We start from the raw sequence: 18,036 nt of genomic DNA on the forward strand, positions 1-18,036 counted from the left end.
TTTAAAGTCTTCTCCAGAGTTTCCCTGGATGAAATTTGCCAGGGTTTCACTAGAGGCAACCGCAGTCAGGGCTTTCGAGGTTCCTGGTATATCAGCTGTTTTTGAAATCTGTCTTTTCCTTCCCTGTGTCTCAATTCTCCCTTTATAAATCAGGAAATAATAACTCAACACTTGTCTTTCCCATTTACATTCTTGGGTGGATGAGGATTGTTCTGCTGGTATTTGTTTATAAGAAATACAGCAAAATGAGCTGGATTTCATCTGGGACCTGATGTTTTACTGTAAGCAAACTGAAAGAGCAGAGTAAACACCTGGGGCCCAAATGAAATTGTTCAAAGATTTTTAAAAACGTCAATTTTTTACAGTAGAAATGTAAGTATAATTCCTTTATTTGCTTTGCACTTGCTCCTACTAAACCCAACGAAGATCAGAAGTATTGGGAAGAATCTCTACCTGATCCTCTGTCTGAAATGTTTGTTGAAAGGGAGAAGACAAATCTGTATGAATAATTTGGAGGAAAAAACCAGCCAACCAGACTTACAGCTCACATATCCCAAAGTACACATTCCCCCCAATAATTTATTTGTTCACCTTAGCAAGATTTTGCATACATTCAGTATTTTGTTCAGGGAAATGACCAGCATGAACTGTTCAAACATAATAAATCTGGAAAACAGCACATAGAAAATTCAATGACACAGGAATGCCACATTCATGAAATGCAGTGCCTGTTTAAGGAGAAATCTTTTAAAACCAGCCAAACTTGTACAACATGCAGGCAAAAAGCTGCTGCAGGCAGAAGAGAAAAAAAAACCCCAAAGCCATTTTTTTGCCACCAAAGACTGGCAAAGCAAACAAAAAAACAACCAACCAACCAAACAAACAAATAAAAAAAAAACCCCCAAAACCCCCCAAATCAGTTTGTATACAATTCCCACAGTCGTACTGGCAGGAAGAATTGAGTATTCAGTGAAATTCAGGGAGGTTTTCCATCACTGGCTGTGTGGACTTGCTTTCAAAGTGGAAATATGCTGAAATGCTAGGCAGGTTTGTGTTTTCCTACTTCAGAAAACAGTTTACTAGGGCTGAACTTTGGCACCTGATAAGAAATTTGGATTAATGCAACAAAGTCTCATTCTTGGGATGAGATGTTGAGCACTGTAAAATCATGTTTATTTTCACAATTAACATGTGGAGGTTTTTGACTCTGAAAAACCTTGATATTACTGTGATGATAAAGGAGAGGCTGTTACTCATCCGGGGTTTGAGCCCAGTGTTGCACTGAGAAAGAAATGTTCATTAAGTGGAGCTTTGAGCCAGTTGTGGGACTGACAGATGTGTTATTTCTCACGTGATGGTTGCCATCCATAGCTCTCCTCCTCAGCAATTCATTTCCCCTTAGCTCACATTTGCTATTTTCTCCTTCTCTGTCAGCATGAGAAATATGCAGTGTGCTCTGCAGAAAAGGAATGACATTTCACTCCAATCCTTGAGACAAATGCTCCATCTCCTCCTGGGAAATCAGAGATTGAATTACATCTGTCAAGCTGGGGGGAAGAGCTGTATTTTAAAGCACCACAGGCTACCTCTGTAGTGTCTTGTGGTTTTTGTAGCACTGTCATATACGAAATACCTTCACAAATATTTGAGTGTGTGAGACGTGCAGGCAGAGAGCAGAGATGCTGCTGTAAGAGCAGCTGTCTCAGGACCTGTTGGATTTTTTCTGGCAAAGGATAACACTGGTGCAGGTCCTAGATTTGCCTGGAGCTAAGTGCCACACTTTGAAGACCAACTGGCTCTTCTCTTTGGCTCTGCTGTCAGAAGTGATCATCCAGGAAAAATTGGTGTCAACAGCCTGTCCCCTCGAATTTGTTTTCAACATTATCTTGCTTATCCAAACCATATTAAGACAGGAAAGAGGATCAAGGTATCTCTGGGTAGGATGTGGAGTTAATTACCCAGAATGGATTCAGCCTGGGACAGCTGAAACCTTGCTGGATGAATCGCTGAGTTGCTCTGTGCCTCAGTAGCTTTATTTTAAAATGTAGTGCCTAATAAAACCCCCCTGAGCCATGAGCAACAGTAGCTCAAGGCCAACAGGCACACCTAGAACTAGGCACTTCTACTTCAGCAGAGCAGTAAGAGCTTTTTTAACTGACTTCAATCAGTATAAGATCTTGCAGCCTGTCAGTGTTGTCTTTTAGAAAATTGAAAAAGTCAGGGAAATTTTGCAAAGAAGTTTTGTGAAGTCCATTTTTGCTTACTCCAAGTAGAGAAGCAAGAAATATTCCTGCCTTAATCTTTCTTCTTTTCAGTGCTATGGATTTCCAGTACATTAAGGCCTGGCAAAGGAGAATATTCTTTTACACAATGCACAATTTATCCTTGGAGTTGGCAGAGAGAAATAAAGAATATAAAAATGGGAAGACATTTATTTGGATAGCGGGCAGAACTTAAATATTTTGGATTTGAAAAATCTTGCAAAGTACACAAAGCCTCAAAAACATCAGATAGTATATCTGAATTGACTGTGGAAACTGGACTTTCCCTGCCCTGGGATGAAGAGGGGGTTGGTGATCTCCTTCACCTCAGGCTGTGTAAGTTAGGAGTCATCTCTGTGATGCTCCAGCTCTCAACCCTTTGCAGCAGGGATTGCGCTCCACCCAACGTGGAAATCTTGGCTGTCACTCCCAACAGAAAACCCTGACCCGAGAGGATGGTGGGATGTCAGAGCCATCCCTCAGAGGTTTCAGGCAGGACACATCCACTGCCAGGTCAGTGTGGATCCTGGATGTGGCTTTGAGGGGAACTCCTGGCACTCCACTGTTCCCACTTCCCATCTGGCCACTCTCTGATCTCTGCTCTGTGCTCCTGCAAGGTTTCACATGACAGAATCCTTATGCTGGGAAGGTTTTACAAGTGATGATTGATGTCCAGCCTCTGGGAAAACCTCTTGTCCTGTTCATGCTTTAAGCTAAACAGATACATTCAGCCTCTGTGACTGCAGCTCTTTCACCAGTGCCAAGTTCACTTTAAATAACAGGAAAAAATGGGCTGCTTAAATCTGCACTCCTTTTTTTTTTCTGTTTCCTAGAGCTCCTTCTATGGCTTTTGAGACTTCTCAGTCCAAATATCCACCGAAATGACAAGTGCCATTGACCCTTCTTGCAACAAGGGAACAGGGCAGTTTTCCTGCAGAAATTCTCTGAAGGAGCCAAACAAATGATGTGTTTGTTGTTGCTGGCAAACCTGGCAGCCAAACCAGAGGTGTGGCTGGGACCAGGCTCACCTGATGCTGAGGACTAGGAGCTTTTCAGAGTCACTGGGCACAGAGACATTCTTTAGAATCCATTTGGTGACCAAAAAAAAGGATGAAGATGAGACCAAGACTTCATTATTCCAACCTCTGTCTCGGCCACGCAGGAGAACTGTGCTACATCCATGTCCATCCCGACCCTGCCAGCAGCAGGTTGACTTATTTATCTTCATTTTACAGGGCCAGATTATATTGTTGCATCAGAATTGCTCTGGATTTAAATTAATCCAGTTGTGGAAACCTCCATGTGCAGCTCCACAACAACTCTTGCCTGACACCGTGAAACCTCAATAAATCTGAAATTACTGCAGCAACCCTGTGTAAATCTCCCAACTCCAAAGAAGATATGGCAAAAAGGATCTTACTGGTGATAAAACAAGTATTGGTTGTAGAATAGGACAGGGTTGGGCACCAAGAGTGTGCAGTGAAGACTTTAAATCTTGCCAGTCTTGCTCAACTTAAGGAGTGTTTTTTCAAAATTCAGGTTTTGTCCAAATACACATCCCACATATCTGAACCCTGTGAGACTGGAAACCTTGGCCATGAGTCTCATGTGACTTTCTTATGAGATTTCCAGCTTTTCTCCTTCTGCTCTTGGCTTGAAGTACCATGAGAATATTTTCTTATATGGTATTTCCACACTTTTAGCTTCAAATTCTAGGCCTGAAGATCCTTAAGTGTGAGGTGGATTTCTTCTTTAAGCTAAAACTGGGATCATGCGATAGATTTGTGTTCTGTGAGTGCAAAAATAAAAGACACAGGACACAAATCCTCTTTACATTGGGGACTTATTACTGAGTGAGAGATAAATAAACAATGATTTCTCATCAACACCACCAAGGTGTTGTTTCAAGACCCTGTCCTGTGATAATGAACCTTATCTTGAGCCACTTCCCTTTTCAAGGCAGTGGATGTTCAGCACAGCAGCTGACACAGACAAGAGTAGGGGCTCATGTGCTGTTTCAAGGAGCTGAATTCTTACTTGGCAGGCTCAGGAGGAATTATGTCAAGAGCGGCTTATTTCTAATATTGTACAGAGAATTCCTCCCACTATTTCTTCCAGATGCTGACCATCTCATTTATTTATTTTTTTGGATTAGCTGTATTAAAATATAGCATGCTTCCAAATGCTTTGCTCCCAAATTCCCAAGGGATGGTCCTTTCTCATGGGGATGGACATCCTTAAGACTTTTAACATGTTTAACTTCCCCTGCTTAGACCAAGGAGAAAATTCCTGACTCCAGAGTACCAGAATCTCACAGAAAGCTTTGAGCACTTGGTCACTTCCTGACTCGAAGGAGTCAGGAAAAGGAATGTACCAAACACTGGGCAGATTCATACCTGGATCCTTTCAGCTATCATGCCTATTCCTACTTCCCCATAAAAAGAGTGACATCCCATGAGGTCCCCAAGCTGCCAGCCTGATGCACCCAGCTGGTTATACATCCTCCCCACTCTCGCTCAGGGAGATTGAGTGGATTTTAATGGTTGGCACTTTGCAGTTCTCATGGACGAGACTCCCTGAAGTGCCTGCACAGCAGCATTCCTGCAGGAACCCTTTGCTCTTGGCTTTGGCAGCTGTGCAGTCTTTGGAAGCAGCATTTTTGGTGGGCACGCCCTGCATGGCGAAGATCTTCCACTCGCAGACCCCGTCTGACTTGGAGATCTTGTAGAAGGTTTCTCCTGATCCCACAGGGATCCGCACCACCCCTTTGCCACTCTCCATGCTCTGGCCTGCAGGATGGTTGAGGTTGAAGCTGGGGGTTTGCTTTATTACTGGCTGTTTCCTCAGGAGGCACTGAGCTCTCAGGACGTTATGGAACGCTTTCTTGAACTCTTGACTTGAGCATGGATAGATGATGGGGTTGATGCAGCTGTTTAAATATCCCAGCCAAAATGTTATTTTAAAAAGTGTGTCCGGGGGTTTGATTGCAGGAAAGAAAGAGCCTAAAATGGAAAATATACAGAGTGTTAGGGCAGAGGCAGTGAGGAATTGCAGGTAACCAAAGAAACTAAAACACTGGAAAAAATAAATAGGGTTCTGTTCCATCTTGAAAAAATTATGATTGGAAACACAATTCATGCAGGAACAAGTGTTTCAGGATCTGTGGTGTCATACAATTACAATGGATGTTCAATCAGAAACCAAGTTAAGAGAGCTATTTTATAATTGCAAGAATTATATTCCCATTTACAGCTAGAAAGGCAGCCAGGGAGCTGATTCCAGGGATAGAGGAAAATTCTTTCCTCAGGGACTCCTAATTCAAGATTAATTACCCAAATGACAGCATTATCTTGGAGGTCATCACAAGGGGCTTCAGATGGCAAGAAAATCCCACCATTTCAGAAGGGTTAGAGAAAAAAGGGATTAGAGTTGACTGTGTTACAGCTAAAAGTGTTTGAAATTATGAAGTATTGGGTACTGATATTCCCTGAAACTTTCAGAAAATCTAACTATCCCCACCCTGCCTCATGGAATGCACCTAAAATTGAGAGAAATTAAAGGAAAATTTCCTTCTCATATCAAGGAACACTGGGGAAGGTCTCATAGGCAGCCATGAGATGTGTGTATATATTTTTTAATTTTAATTTTAATTTTTAATTTTTATTTATTTATATACACACATATTCTGATTTATACTTTTAATGTTACCTTCCAAAGATGATTCAAAGAGCAAGAACCTTCTTTACTGCTTCCTTAGTAAAGAAAGTACTTTGGCATTTCTTTTTCTATAGAATGATGACTTATCTGCTGATTTAAAATCTTGCTAATGTTTTTCCTAATGCCAAACCTTTGGTTTAAAAAAACCCAAAAAACCCACAAACTTCCCAGAAACAAAAATTGACTTGTTTTGGAATTTATACTCAAATTTGTAATAAACAGGACTCTTAGCACTGACAAATGCTTGTCTTCATGCTTCCCCTGGAAAAACTGTAAGCATGTGGAAAGAAACACTGTGGAAGGTTCAGACGTCAATGCATCCATCATCCTCTGCAGTTTAACCATATCTGGGAGCAGCTCCTAAGCTTTACAGGGGTTGATCTGTTGCCTGGACCCCTCGTGGCCGAGAAAAAGCTGTTAATGCCCTCTGAGGATGCTCTGATTGAAATCTGAGAGCTGCTCAACTGCTCCTCCCTTTTTCCTCAGTCTGTCAAACAAAGCTGCAGCACTTGCAGCAAATGCTTTGGAGTGGCCGAGCAATTCTTAGGGTGGTTTTGCCTGTGTGGGAATGCATCAAAATCCTGCCTGGGCTAGAGACACTGCTGGTGCAGGGTGATTATTAACCTGCTCATCCTGCTGAACACGGGATCTGCGGGGAAACGTGGAGCGATCCTGTGGTGGCAGCAGCTTCTGCACACTGAGCAGAGCCCATGGCCAGGGACACTGCTGCCAGGGAGGGGAGCGGACACTGGGCAGGGTGAGAAGCCTTGCAGGGATCTCTGACCTCGGACCAGGTGCTGTGTGTGTGCTACAGCGGCAGAGAAGTGACACCAAGTCACGGTCATCACAGGATGGTTTGGGTTGGGAGGGGCCTTAAAACCCATCCAGTGCCACCCCCTACCATGGGGAGGGACACTGTCCCCTACCCCAGGGTGGTCCAAGTCCCGTCCAGCCTGGCCTTGGACACTTCCAGCCATTCAGGGGCAGCCACAGCTTCTCTAGGAATTCTATCCCAGGCCCTCTCCACCCTCACAGAGAGAAATTCCTTCCCAATATCCCCTCCATCCCTCCTCTCTGTCAGTTTGAAGCCATTCCCCCTTGCCCTGTCCCTCCAGGCCTTGTCCCAAGTCCCTCTCCAGCTCTCTTGGAGCCTCTTTAGGGGCACTAAGCCTTTCCCAAAGCTCTCACTTCCCCAGGCAGTGCAGAACATGCCACAGGAGCTTGGTCTCTGTACTGGGGCAGCTGAACCTCTGATTGCAACCTCAGATATTACCTGGACACCAAGCATGGGTCTCACTGCCTCTGTGGTAGCTTCTGATTGCTCCAAGCTGGCCCAGGTAGAGCAGTTTCAATATTACTTTCAATATCAACCAGATTTTAATACCAAAAAGATTTTGCTGAAGAAAACAGATGCTGTTTTGCAGTGAAGCACAAGCAAGCAAACATATCCAAAATCTAAATTTTTTTCTCAGCAAATTAATGCTTCTCTCCTTTAGTGAAAAACAACTAAATAACATTCTCAAAGAACTTTCTGGCTGAAGTCATTGGCAGATGAAAAATAACTAAAAGCTTCTAAATGCCCAAATCATGCTCAATTTTTTGGTTTATTTCCTCTTTTAAATGCTGTGTATCTGCTGCTTTCCCATTTTGTGGTGCGAGAAAAGGTGAATCAAATCCCAGTTTATGGAATCAGCAGTGTGAGGCCAAGCGTAAAATGGGTAAACAATAACAATTCCTGTTTGCTGCAACTCCTCGCTCTCTCCAGATGGAATGCAAGGGCTGTGCCAAAGTCTGATAAAAATAGAAAACAGCCAGTGTCAGAGTCTGTCCCTTGCTCTTTTTGTGGGGTGGGATCTGCATGTTAATTTATTAATGTCGCCTTTTTTGGTTCATCAGTGGAGACACTCGTTGTTGCCTTGGAATAACACACAGTGAAAGAAAATGGAGGAGCTTTAACAGCACAGAGACTTTGCTATCTACAGATCCCACTGCACACTGGCTTTCAGATAATCATGGAAGGGTTTGGATTGAAAGGGAAATGGAAGATCGTCTAATTCCAGTCTCTGCCATGGGCAGGGACACCTGCCACTATTCCAGGGTGCTCCAACCTGCCCATGGACACTTCCAGGGATGCTTCCCAGTCCCTCACCACCCTCACAGGGAGGAATTCCTTCCCAATATCTAATCCAAGTGTACCCTCTTTCACCCCAAGCCATTCCCCTCCGTGCTATCAGTGCATGCCCTGGTAAAAACTCCCCCTCCAGCCTCCCTGTAGGGTGTGGTTGACACTCAGGGGCCACCGAAATCTCTATCCTTCTATTGCAGCCACACAGCTCTGTAGCTCAGAAATATTCCCTGATCTTTCCTGTTGGCTACCTAAGTATCTAGGAAAAGGGGAAAAATATCTTATTTTCCGAATCCTTGAGAAATGGTGTTCCTTCCCACAGAATCCTAAGAATGTGTCCCTTTCTTGCAAACCTTTAATATTCACTGATGTTGTTGTGATCAATCTCAGTGGCGGATGGCTCTGGTAATGAGCAGGAGGCATTTTCAAACCTGGTGACAAAGTAGTTTGTTCAGTGCTGAGCTCTCAGAATGGACAGCTCAGGTCAGATGAACTCAAAGGAGAAATAAAACAAAGATTTTGTGGAATTTTTTTTAAACAATGACCATAATTAATCATGAAATTAAGCAAGCATGGTGAATTATGTCTTTTTTAGAGTGTATGGTACACATTCCCCACAGAGCAATGAGCACAGGGAAAGCAGGTGGAGCTGGGATGAGCATTTCCATTCGATCCTTGACCACTTGGTGACTGCCAGCTCATATCAGTTAAAGTTTGGACACCTGGACACCATCAGCCAGGGCTGAGAAAGCAGAATTTTTGCACCTAATTCTCAGAGCAAATTTTTCCAGTCCTCTCACTCCAGACCAGGTGGAATCACTGGTGCCATCCAGGTGTCCTCTAGGAGAGCTGGAGGGTGAACAGCAGCTAATAAATTAAGTTTTCATCCTTGAAATTAATTTTCTGTGCTATTCACTAGCCTTAATATCTTCCTTTGCACACTGTCAGGAATTAAGTTGTAAGTAGCAGCAAACCTGATTAAAGTTTAAAGGCTTCACCTTATGCTGTCCCCCTGCAGTCTGTGCTGGAGGAACAGAAAAGAAAGCTTCAAGGGGTCTTTTAATGCATTTTGAATCATGGATTGAGTAAATGACTCTGCAATTCCTGCTTTGTTTTCAAAATGTTGAGGACACTCAAGTGTCAGTAGCACAATACAATTGCTTCTTGTAAAAGTAAATGAAATAAAATGTACTATGAGCCTCCCGAGATCTTTTGCCATTAAGTATTTCATCACTCATCCCTGGAAATGTCAAGATTGCATTTTGTTCCCACAACTTTTATTTTCCAGTTTTTCAGCTGGAAGTTTCTTCAGCTCTGAGAGGTAAGTTTGCCACATCCCTCCTGGTGAGTAAGTGCTAATTCATTCTCAAAACTGTTATTTGACTTTGTCATTTGTCACAAGAGCTGGCTGATTATGGGTTGTTTAAAAACCAGCCCTGATATCATGCATCATTTCACTGATGGACAGCAGAGAGGGTTTTGGAACCTGCCAGACTGTAAAAATGTGTTATTTACTCTGCATCATTGCTGCCAGCACCAAAGGAATCAGATCCCGTATATTTGTGTGACCCATGAACCCTTTGTGGTGTTAAAAACGATCTCAGCTACAAACCCATCTGTGCTACAAATCCACCTCAGCTGTAAATCCATCTCTACTACAAATCCATCTCTGCTACTGAATCTGGCAGTTCTGTTTAGGTTTGCTGCCTTTTCCCCCTCTTTTTATTTTGTGTTGCTTAAATATGGTGACTGAGACAGAGCACAGAGGTCAGGTGGGGGTGATGCTGCTTCAGTGCATGGGGGAGATCAGGATTGTGTCCATAGAGAATCCCAGAATAGTTTGGGTTGGAAAGGACCTTAAATCCTATCCACTGCCACTCCCTGCCATGGCCAGGGACACCTTCCACTATCCCAGGGTGCTCCAAGCCCTGTCCAACCTGGCCTTGGGCACTGCCAGGGATCTGGGGCAGCCACAGCTTCTCTGGGAATTCCCTCCCAGACCCTCCTCACCTCCCAGGGAACCATCCAGTATCCCATCAAATCCTACCCTCTGGCATTGGGAAGCCATTTCTGCTTGTTTTGTAATTCCCTTGTCCCAAGTCCTTCTCCAGCTCTTGAAGCCCCTTCAGGCTGGGAACAGGAAGAATGCTCTGGTTACAGGGGAGTAAAGCTCAAGACTCAGGCGCTGGGATCTGTCTTGAAGCAGTCAGTCCAGAGGGCATCATGTCTTCCAGAGCCATAAAGACCCAGAGGACGAAGCACAGAGGAGCAATGATATTCCAAAGGGAATTAACTGCGTACGACGGCCTCCCTAATCTCTCATGGCTCTACAAACATTGATAACTATGCCACATTTTGTGTTCCCAAACCCAGTGTTAGCTCTAAACTTTATTCCCTGAGTGTTCTATACTGCATCTCAGGTCATGATTCAATCCACCCTCTGGAAGATGTACTTACAAAAATAAGTATATAAAAGTACATATAAGATATACATACACACACACACATATATATATGCTGTTGCAGACATTGCACACACATGACATTGTACACACATGACCTCTCCTAAATGCTCTCATTGTTCCCTTGTGGAAAGTATTTTTTATGGAATAAAAAATGGTATCAAGGAACCGTTGGACAGTAGGAAATGATCCTGGACTCTGCACAATCCAATTAACACAACCAGTACAGAAAAAAAAGCGGTGATGTGAGGAAGTCTTGCACTTTCCAGCTGTGCCTCCCCAGGGCCTGGAATATGGTGGCTATTCCTGAGGGAAAATGAGAGGGACTTTGTGCTTGGCTATTGCTGATGCATAATAAGCAGACATAGAAGGAGATGCGAGTTGGTTTTCCCTCCCTCCCAAACCCCTGAATTCAGCTCTCTGCGGCACCATGAGGGTGTCTGGGCACAGGTGAGAGGTGAAAAGGTTAGGCAGCAGGAATGGGTCAGTCTGGGAACACTGCTCTGATGATTTGGATTATTTCAGACCTAATTTATGCTCTGTTTCATATTGTACCCACTTAGGATGGATGATATTTCTGGGAAATGTCTCAGCAAGCAACTATTTCCAGATTTGCTGTGGGCAGCTGCAGATTTAGAAAGCTGATAAAAAACCATGGGAAGGTAAACTGAGGTTTTGTTACCCGTGTGAACCCAAACAATCACATTGTTTCACAAATCAACGTAATTGTCACTCCAATTCCAGTTCCCAAGCTCTTACTGCAGTGGAATGGGTTTGGATCCCATTGCTGACATTTTGGAGATATTTGATATTTGCCCTGAAGCCCTCACTCTTGAAGTCACTCACTTAAAATAAAATAATAATTTTCCTTTAAAAATTAAAAAAAAAAAAAAAACCAACCAGAGAATAGTTTGAGAATCTGAGTCAGTCTCAGGCTGCCTCATGAGTTAGTTTTCTGTTGTGATTTTGGAATCCTTCGAGTCAGAAACAAGAAATTATCTCCTTCAGCAAGAATCAAGTACCTCTCCCATTATCCAAATTGCAGACAAATCTTGACATTTGCTCAGTGGGGTGGGAGAATCACTCACCACGGCCTTTTCATCACTCCCCAACCCTGAATTGTGCTGTGGCATTTGAGAACGAGTGGAAAATGACACTCCTGCTTCCTTTACTCTGGGGACTTGGAGGTGGTGGCTGCATGAGGAGGGGTATTCTGAGACAAGGATGAGGCTCCTGTGACAGGTGACATGCAGGAGAGCCACGGGAGCGGCTCTCAAAGCAGAGCACAGCTAATCGACTTTCCCTCCTTTCTTTATAGTGTAGATGGGTTTTAATATTGATTCCTCCCCTCCTTTGCTGTGTTTTCAGTCACCGGGACACATCTCAGGATTTGGGAATGGTGGAGAAATGTTAGCCCAGGGATGTCCATGGGATCTTTGTCATTAGGTGAATTATCAACCCAGACCAACAGTGCCTTTCCAGTCTGTGATTACGAAAAATGCCTCTTGCAATCAGCAAAAGTTCTAAAAAACCCCTTGCCATGGGAATGTCTTGTCTGTTTATCTTCATGGCTGAAATTCTCCCCATTCAATGGTTTAACTCACACACACACTTGTGCTCCATGAGTCAAGGAGTGCAAGCATTTTTCCTCTCCCTGAGCTGGAATCCAGAGAAAGAGCTGGGGCTTTATTCTGACGATTTTCTTCCACTTTTATATTTTTTTTTCTTTCTAACTGAGAGAACACTGAAATATTAATGTGGGGAGTCTGTGTTGATGTGTGTTGCTACTCTGAGACTTGTGACCCTCTGAGAGGTCATGTTGTGTCAACAGCAGAGACGGAAAAATGCACTTCATTTTTCTGGTTTATGTCTAATGAAAGTAGAGTGGTCCTCTTTGAGTCTGTTAAAAAAAATTACCACAAAATAGTAAATAGAAACCATCTGCAGACTGGATTAGAGGATTCCCTTGACAGTGTTTGTGTCAGTTCACAAGACTAATTTACTCCTAGACCACAAACACAGACACCCTCCAGTAGATCCTCTTTTTTGCTTTCTTAATCACAAGAATGATTGACAAATGCTAAAACCTTTCCTCTCCCTTGCACAGTTTAGGATTTTTTCCCCTGTGGCCTCCTAGCTCAGACTTACCCTTTTTATTTCTTCCAGCTTTGGAAAGCAACACCTGCAAGTTGATCCACAGAAAATAGACCACAAGCAAAGCTCTGGGAACTTGTTCTCTTCTGGGAGTTTGTTAAGATAAATCATTAGTCCCAGGCCAGGGCCGTTTTTGTAACACCCCCAACCCTTTTTTCCATCAGTTCTGCACATGTTTCACCTCAAAACAACCTCCAAGCACTGTCTTTTATCATGCTGAAAGGAAACGTTTTGAAGAATTCCCAGAACAACATATAAATGTCTTCCAGTTACAGGACAAGGTCTGTTCTATCACTTGTAAGATGAAAACTTTCCATCACTGGGGGCTTTCACTGATTTCTGGGCTCTTCCAGCTCTGAGTCTTTCCATATCTGTCCATCTATCTACATATATCCTAGATCCCTTTCTAGAAATTGCAAGAGGAGAACAAAAAGCCAAAAATGCAGGTTGTGATTAGGCATGCCAGAGCCCAACAAGCCCTGATTGCCCAGATGAAGCTGCATCTGAGCCTCTCCCCACAAACCCCCTGCCCCTTGGCCCAGGAGCTGCAGATAAGCTCAGGCTCTTCTCCATAACCCTCTCTGAGAGATGCAGACAGGCTCAAAGCTGCTTTTTCCTGTCTCTGTTTTGCTATTTTGTGTTTGTCTGGTGGTCACTGAACTGTTAGTTGAAGCTGTCACTGATGTCAGCTCTGCTTGGTTCTGCTCACCGGAATGAAAACCTGACTTCTACCAGTAGAAACCAAACCTCTGACAACCTTGTGTGTTACAGAAGTTTTGAAAAGCAAATATTGGCCTCACTTATTTTTGTGCAGCCAGGATTATAATTTCCTGGGTTTTCCACAAACTTCAAGCCAAGTGAGAAGAAGGTGTGTTGGATTATTGGGCTGAAGGATTTTGCACAGAATCTTTGGAATGAAACTTAATCCAAGATACTAAGAGAAAAAACATTCCTTACACAGACTGCAACTGGTACCTTTGCGCTCCAGTTTCAATTCAAATAATTTCTTATGGCAGGGATATTCCAGTTGTTTCTCCAGTTATTTTCAGCAGTATCAGCCAACATGGATATTGTGCCTTTCTCGATATCTTTCCATCCCTCTTGCCCTTCCTATACCTACACCTCAAAGGCTTCCATCCTACTTTATGATGCACTTCCATAAACCTAGTGTTTCTTGCTTGGAAGCAGTTCTTGGCTGGTAGGGTGAATGTTAACAGATTTGGAAATCTTGAAGGTGCTGTAGATTACAGTGAAATTAATCTAGGTTTGGGGAAGTTGTGCTGCATGGAATGATGAGCACAGTTGTCTGAAGAGGTTTCTTTAGCAGTTTAAGAGTGTCTGTCTTGTGGGCAAGCCGCATTGGGAGTGGTCTGGCTGATGAAATCATGGAATTATAGGCATTTAGGTTGGGAAAGATCTCTTGGATCATTGAGTCCAGCTGACCAAGTCCACCTATAAACGATGACCCTGCACAGCACCTCCACATCAGTCAAATCCTTCCAGAACTGGTTGATGGGACCATGTTTTTGTCTGTCCCATGGCCACAGAGCTGCAGAGCTGATCAAGTTCTGGTTGCCCAGCCATGTATGCTATGAGCCTCCACCAGCATTTCAACAAGGAGGATTTTATACATTTGGAAAGTCAGACCCTGACAGGACCCCAAGCCCCTGTCAGGATCACTTCCCTATCCCAATTGGCCCTGGGTGCAGGACAGACCTGAAAGTGGTTCTTATCTTTTGGAAAGTGTCCTGCATCAAGATGAGTCCTTGTCTTTTTTGGGGACTCTTTTAGTGCCACTCGTCTGTTTAATAATTTTTTTGTCCTTAAACAAACGCAGCAAATAGGTTTTGAAAGCCCTACAATATATGCTTTAAAAGACCCTGTAGCCTCCCAAAAAAAGAGAAAAAAAAAAACCCTCCAGAGTTTCCTTACAAGGGATCAAAGGAGGATACAAAGTCATTCTGGAGCCCAGAAGATTTCATAAATCCAAAGCAAATTAATTAGCAACAGCTCTATGTGGGCAATCACATTTGCAGATGAAAAGTGTGTTTAATGCATTCTCTCAAACCCTTTTTGAGTATGTTTCAGTCATCTTGGCAAGCAGCATTTAAATGTGCTGACATCCTGGCCAGCATGAGCCAGACCCTCGAGGCCTTCTCCTTAGGAAACAGTTCCAATCCAGCACTTCCCAGTATTGACCAAGAGTAAAAAATTCTGAATTTTTGGGTTTTTGCACATTAGCAGGTTTTTGCATGTCTTGATAAATCTTGGTAAAGCCAGTAGGGATTAATTGAAAAAGAACAGTTATTTATTAAAGTTTGAAAAAAACGGAATTAAAAAAAAAAAGAAAAGGAAAGGAAAATAAGATCCCCAAATCTTTCTTTTCATGTTTAAGTAAGGCTGTTTCACCTCTTCTGAATTGTCCATATTGTTGTCTTACTAACTAAAGCTTCCATAAAATCTTACTTTATTTTTCCTGTACAGCATAAACCCTTTCCATAAGAAAAGCCCTGAAATTGAGCAAGTCACAGATTTTAGTTTCCGTATTTGAAAAACCTAATATTTAATGGCAGAGCCCAACCCAGTGTGATGAGCCATGTCCCTCACCCTCGGCTATAGGTATGGAATTAGTATTCTGCTTTTCCATCCTGCAACTGCATCAAAGGTAACTGAGTAAGGTTTAATTAAAATTCTAATTACTTCTTTATATTCCAGCAAAGCAGAACAAATCCCCAGGTTTGCTCCTCTTTGGAATGACTACTGGAGAATAAATATTCACCTCCAGCATGGTGCCTGAGCCAGTGTTTGGCCAGTGGGCTCAATGAGTTCTCAGAAAAGCTGCAATCCAGAGCAGTATAAAATTAGTTGGAAGGACCCTCACTGATGTCTCCTGACCGGTCATATGAAAAATTGGATTAAAAGATTAACTTTGTTTGGAGTTATGGTATGTCACAGGATGAATTTCCTGATAGGAAGCAGATATTTTTTTCCTTAGAGTGGGAATCATCAATGCTGACCACTTCAGGAGATCTGTGAACAGCTAATTCAACCCTGAATGTATTTATATTATGACCTTTTACACGTTTAAGTCGCCTGGCTGCAAACATAAACACACAAACCCCTAAAGATCCTGTTCCTATAGCAGAGATGGTTACAAATATCTGCTCTAGTTCACAAAAGAGAGTTTTCTATGTGGAAAAAGTACAAGATTGCTTCCCTGGTTTTCAGAATTTTGCTTCTCATCACCAGAGACCAGATTTGGTCTAATTTAACACTCACATTTTTTTCATGGTCGCTGCTTTGTGGTGGTGAGTGTTCTGTTTTTTTGACAGCTTTGCAGTACAAAATTGTTCCCTCAGAGCTTTTCTGATCAGCGGTACCACACCCAGCCACAAGCACAACCCTCCCTGCCCAGAAGGTGCTGGAACACACACAGGGGTTAGCTCTACTTACCAAGAGGCATTACTACAAAAAATGGGAGCCAGCAGAGAACAAAGCATCCCACAACTATTCCAAGGGTCTTGGCAGCTTTCTTTTCCCTGGAGAACTTGAGCAGGCGCACAGAGAAGTGGTGCTTGCTCTTGGGGTTGGGTGCAGAGCTGCTTGCACCAGGCATGTTTTTGCGGTGGATGCGGAGGGTCACCTCCTCGGAATGGGATTTCTCTGTCTTCAGCCCCGAGGTCAGCCCTTTGTTTTCCCTTTTGGCCACCACATAGACCCGGCAGTACATCACCAGGATGATGATCAGGGGGAGGTAGAAGGAGCCCAGTGCTGAGAACAAGACATAGCCGGGCTCCTCGGTGATCTGGCAGATAGTCTCATCCTCTGGGGCTGGCTCCTTCCAGCCGAAAAGGGGTCCAATAGAGATGACCAGGGACAGTGCCCAGACACACAGCAGGGCCAGGAGGCCCCTCCTCTCTGTCACTATGCTGGGGTACCTCAGTGGGTAGCTCACCCCAATGTATCGGTCGATGGAGATGATGCAGAGGCTCATGATGGAAGCAGTACAGCAAAGCACGTCAACAGCGGCCCAGATGTTGCAGAAGATCCTCCCAAAGACCCAGTAGCCCAAAATCTCCATGGTAGCTGAGAAGGGCAGGACGGTAGAAGTCAGGAGGAGGTCAGCTACAGCCAGGTTGATGATGTAATAGTGCGTGACACTCTGGAGGTGTCTGTGGCAGGCTACGGACAGGATAACCAGGATGTTACCCAAAACCCCAAAAACAATCAGCCCCCCTAGAATAACACCCAGTAAGATGGCCTTGGAAATGTTCACAGGCTCCACAGAGTGGGTACAGTTGGAGCACTCAGAGGAGTTTCCAGGAAGGAAAGCCATGGCCGGTAATGTCCATGTGAGGCTGCTGAACTTCACCCCCTTTCCAGGCAGGAACAGTGACAAGATCAGGAAGGTCCTATAGGCAACATTTGCTTAGCCTTGCTGGGGAAAAGAGTTTTGAAGAATGTTTTAGGACTGCAGCACCAGCAGCAATGAGAAAGATCCAGAAACATATTAGAAAACCTACCCTTGCTCCTAAACTTTCACCAGAATAACATGGTTGATACTCACCAGTTCCGAGTCAAATTTAACTCCTGCATTTTCCTTGGGGTGCACAAGTGGGGCTACAAAACCCTGAGGCTGTTTGTCCCACTTTCCAGGGCTATGTGATAAGAAATACTGGAGCTGCAGGTTCAAATAATTCCTGTCTTTTGGGGAAAGTTCTATATTTAAAGAAAGTAAATATTCCAAAGGGTCTCAAATTTAGCTCCTCCTGAGAGGAAATCACTGATGCTTTTAATTGCCTGGTGTTAGTCCTGATTCTGCCTTAAAATTGGCTAAGAAACCTGACTGAGTGGAGGTTGCTGCTGTGTCTGCTCAGCAATTTTGCTTGAGATACCCATCACGCCCCATCCAGGGTTTAGGCTGTCAGTCAGAGCTTTCCATATGTGGAGCACTCATCAGTTGAGGTCCTGGGCTGCAAATTAAAGCTCATATACATCAGCTCCTGGCTTGCTCTGAGGGGAAGAATGGAGTTTGCCGTGTGCACAGGGCCATGCTCTCGTGCTCTCTGCAGATCCTCACCCCCCTGGAGAAGACAAAAACAGGAACAATGCGATTCCCAGAAGCCACACTTGCTGCTAGGGTTCCCATATATGAATAGAGCAGGAGGCTATTTTAGGGTGCTTTCCTCAGGCTGGCTCCAGCCAGTGGAACCAACCTTTTCCAGCCCAGCACTGTTTAACAGCAACTGAGAGATCCAAGTGGGTTTTCCTGCCTGAATTTTCCCTTCTTTATGGGGCTAGGCATCAATCCTTATTA

The 18,036-nt window shown here is 43.8% G+C and overlaps 1 protein-coding gene across 1 annotated transcript; it reads right to left on the bottom strand.

Moving 5' to 3' along the window:
- Nucleotides 1-4,754: 4,754 nt before the first annotated feature.
- On the bottom strand, nucleotides 4,755-17,055 carry ADRA1A (adrenoceptor alpha 1A; the record flags this gene model as incomplete). The annotated part of the gene is made up of 2 exons (XM_084221911.1): nucleotides 4,755-5,263; nucleotides 16,173-17,055. 2 exons carry the CDS (start codon nucleotides 17,053-17,055, stop codon nucleotides 4,755-4,757), a joined length of 1,392 nt encoding a protein of 463 aa, XP_084078037.1.
- Between the last annotated feature and the right edge of the window lie 981 nt (nucleotides 17,056-18,036).

The sequence above is a fragment of the Fringilla coelebs genome (assembly GCF_963513975.1).
Source record: "Fringilla coelebs genome assembly, chromosome: 26".
NCBI classification, from domain to species: Eukaryota; Metazoa; Chordata; class Aves; order Passeriformes; family Fringillidae; genus Fringilla; species Fringilla coelebs.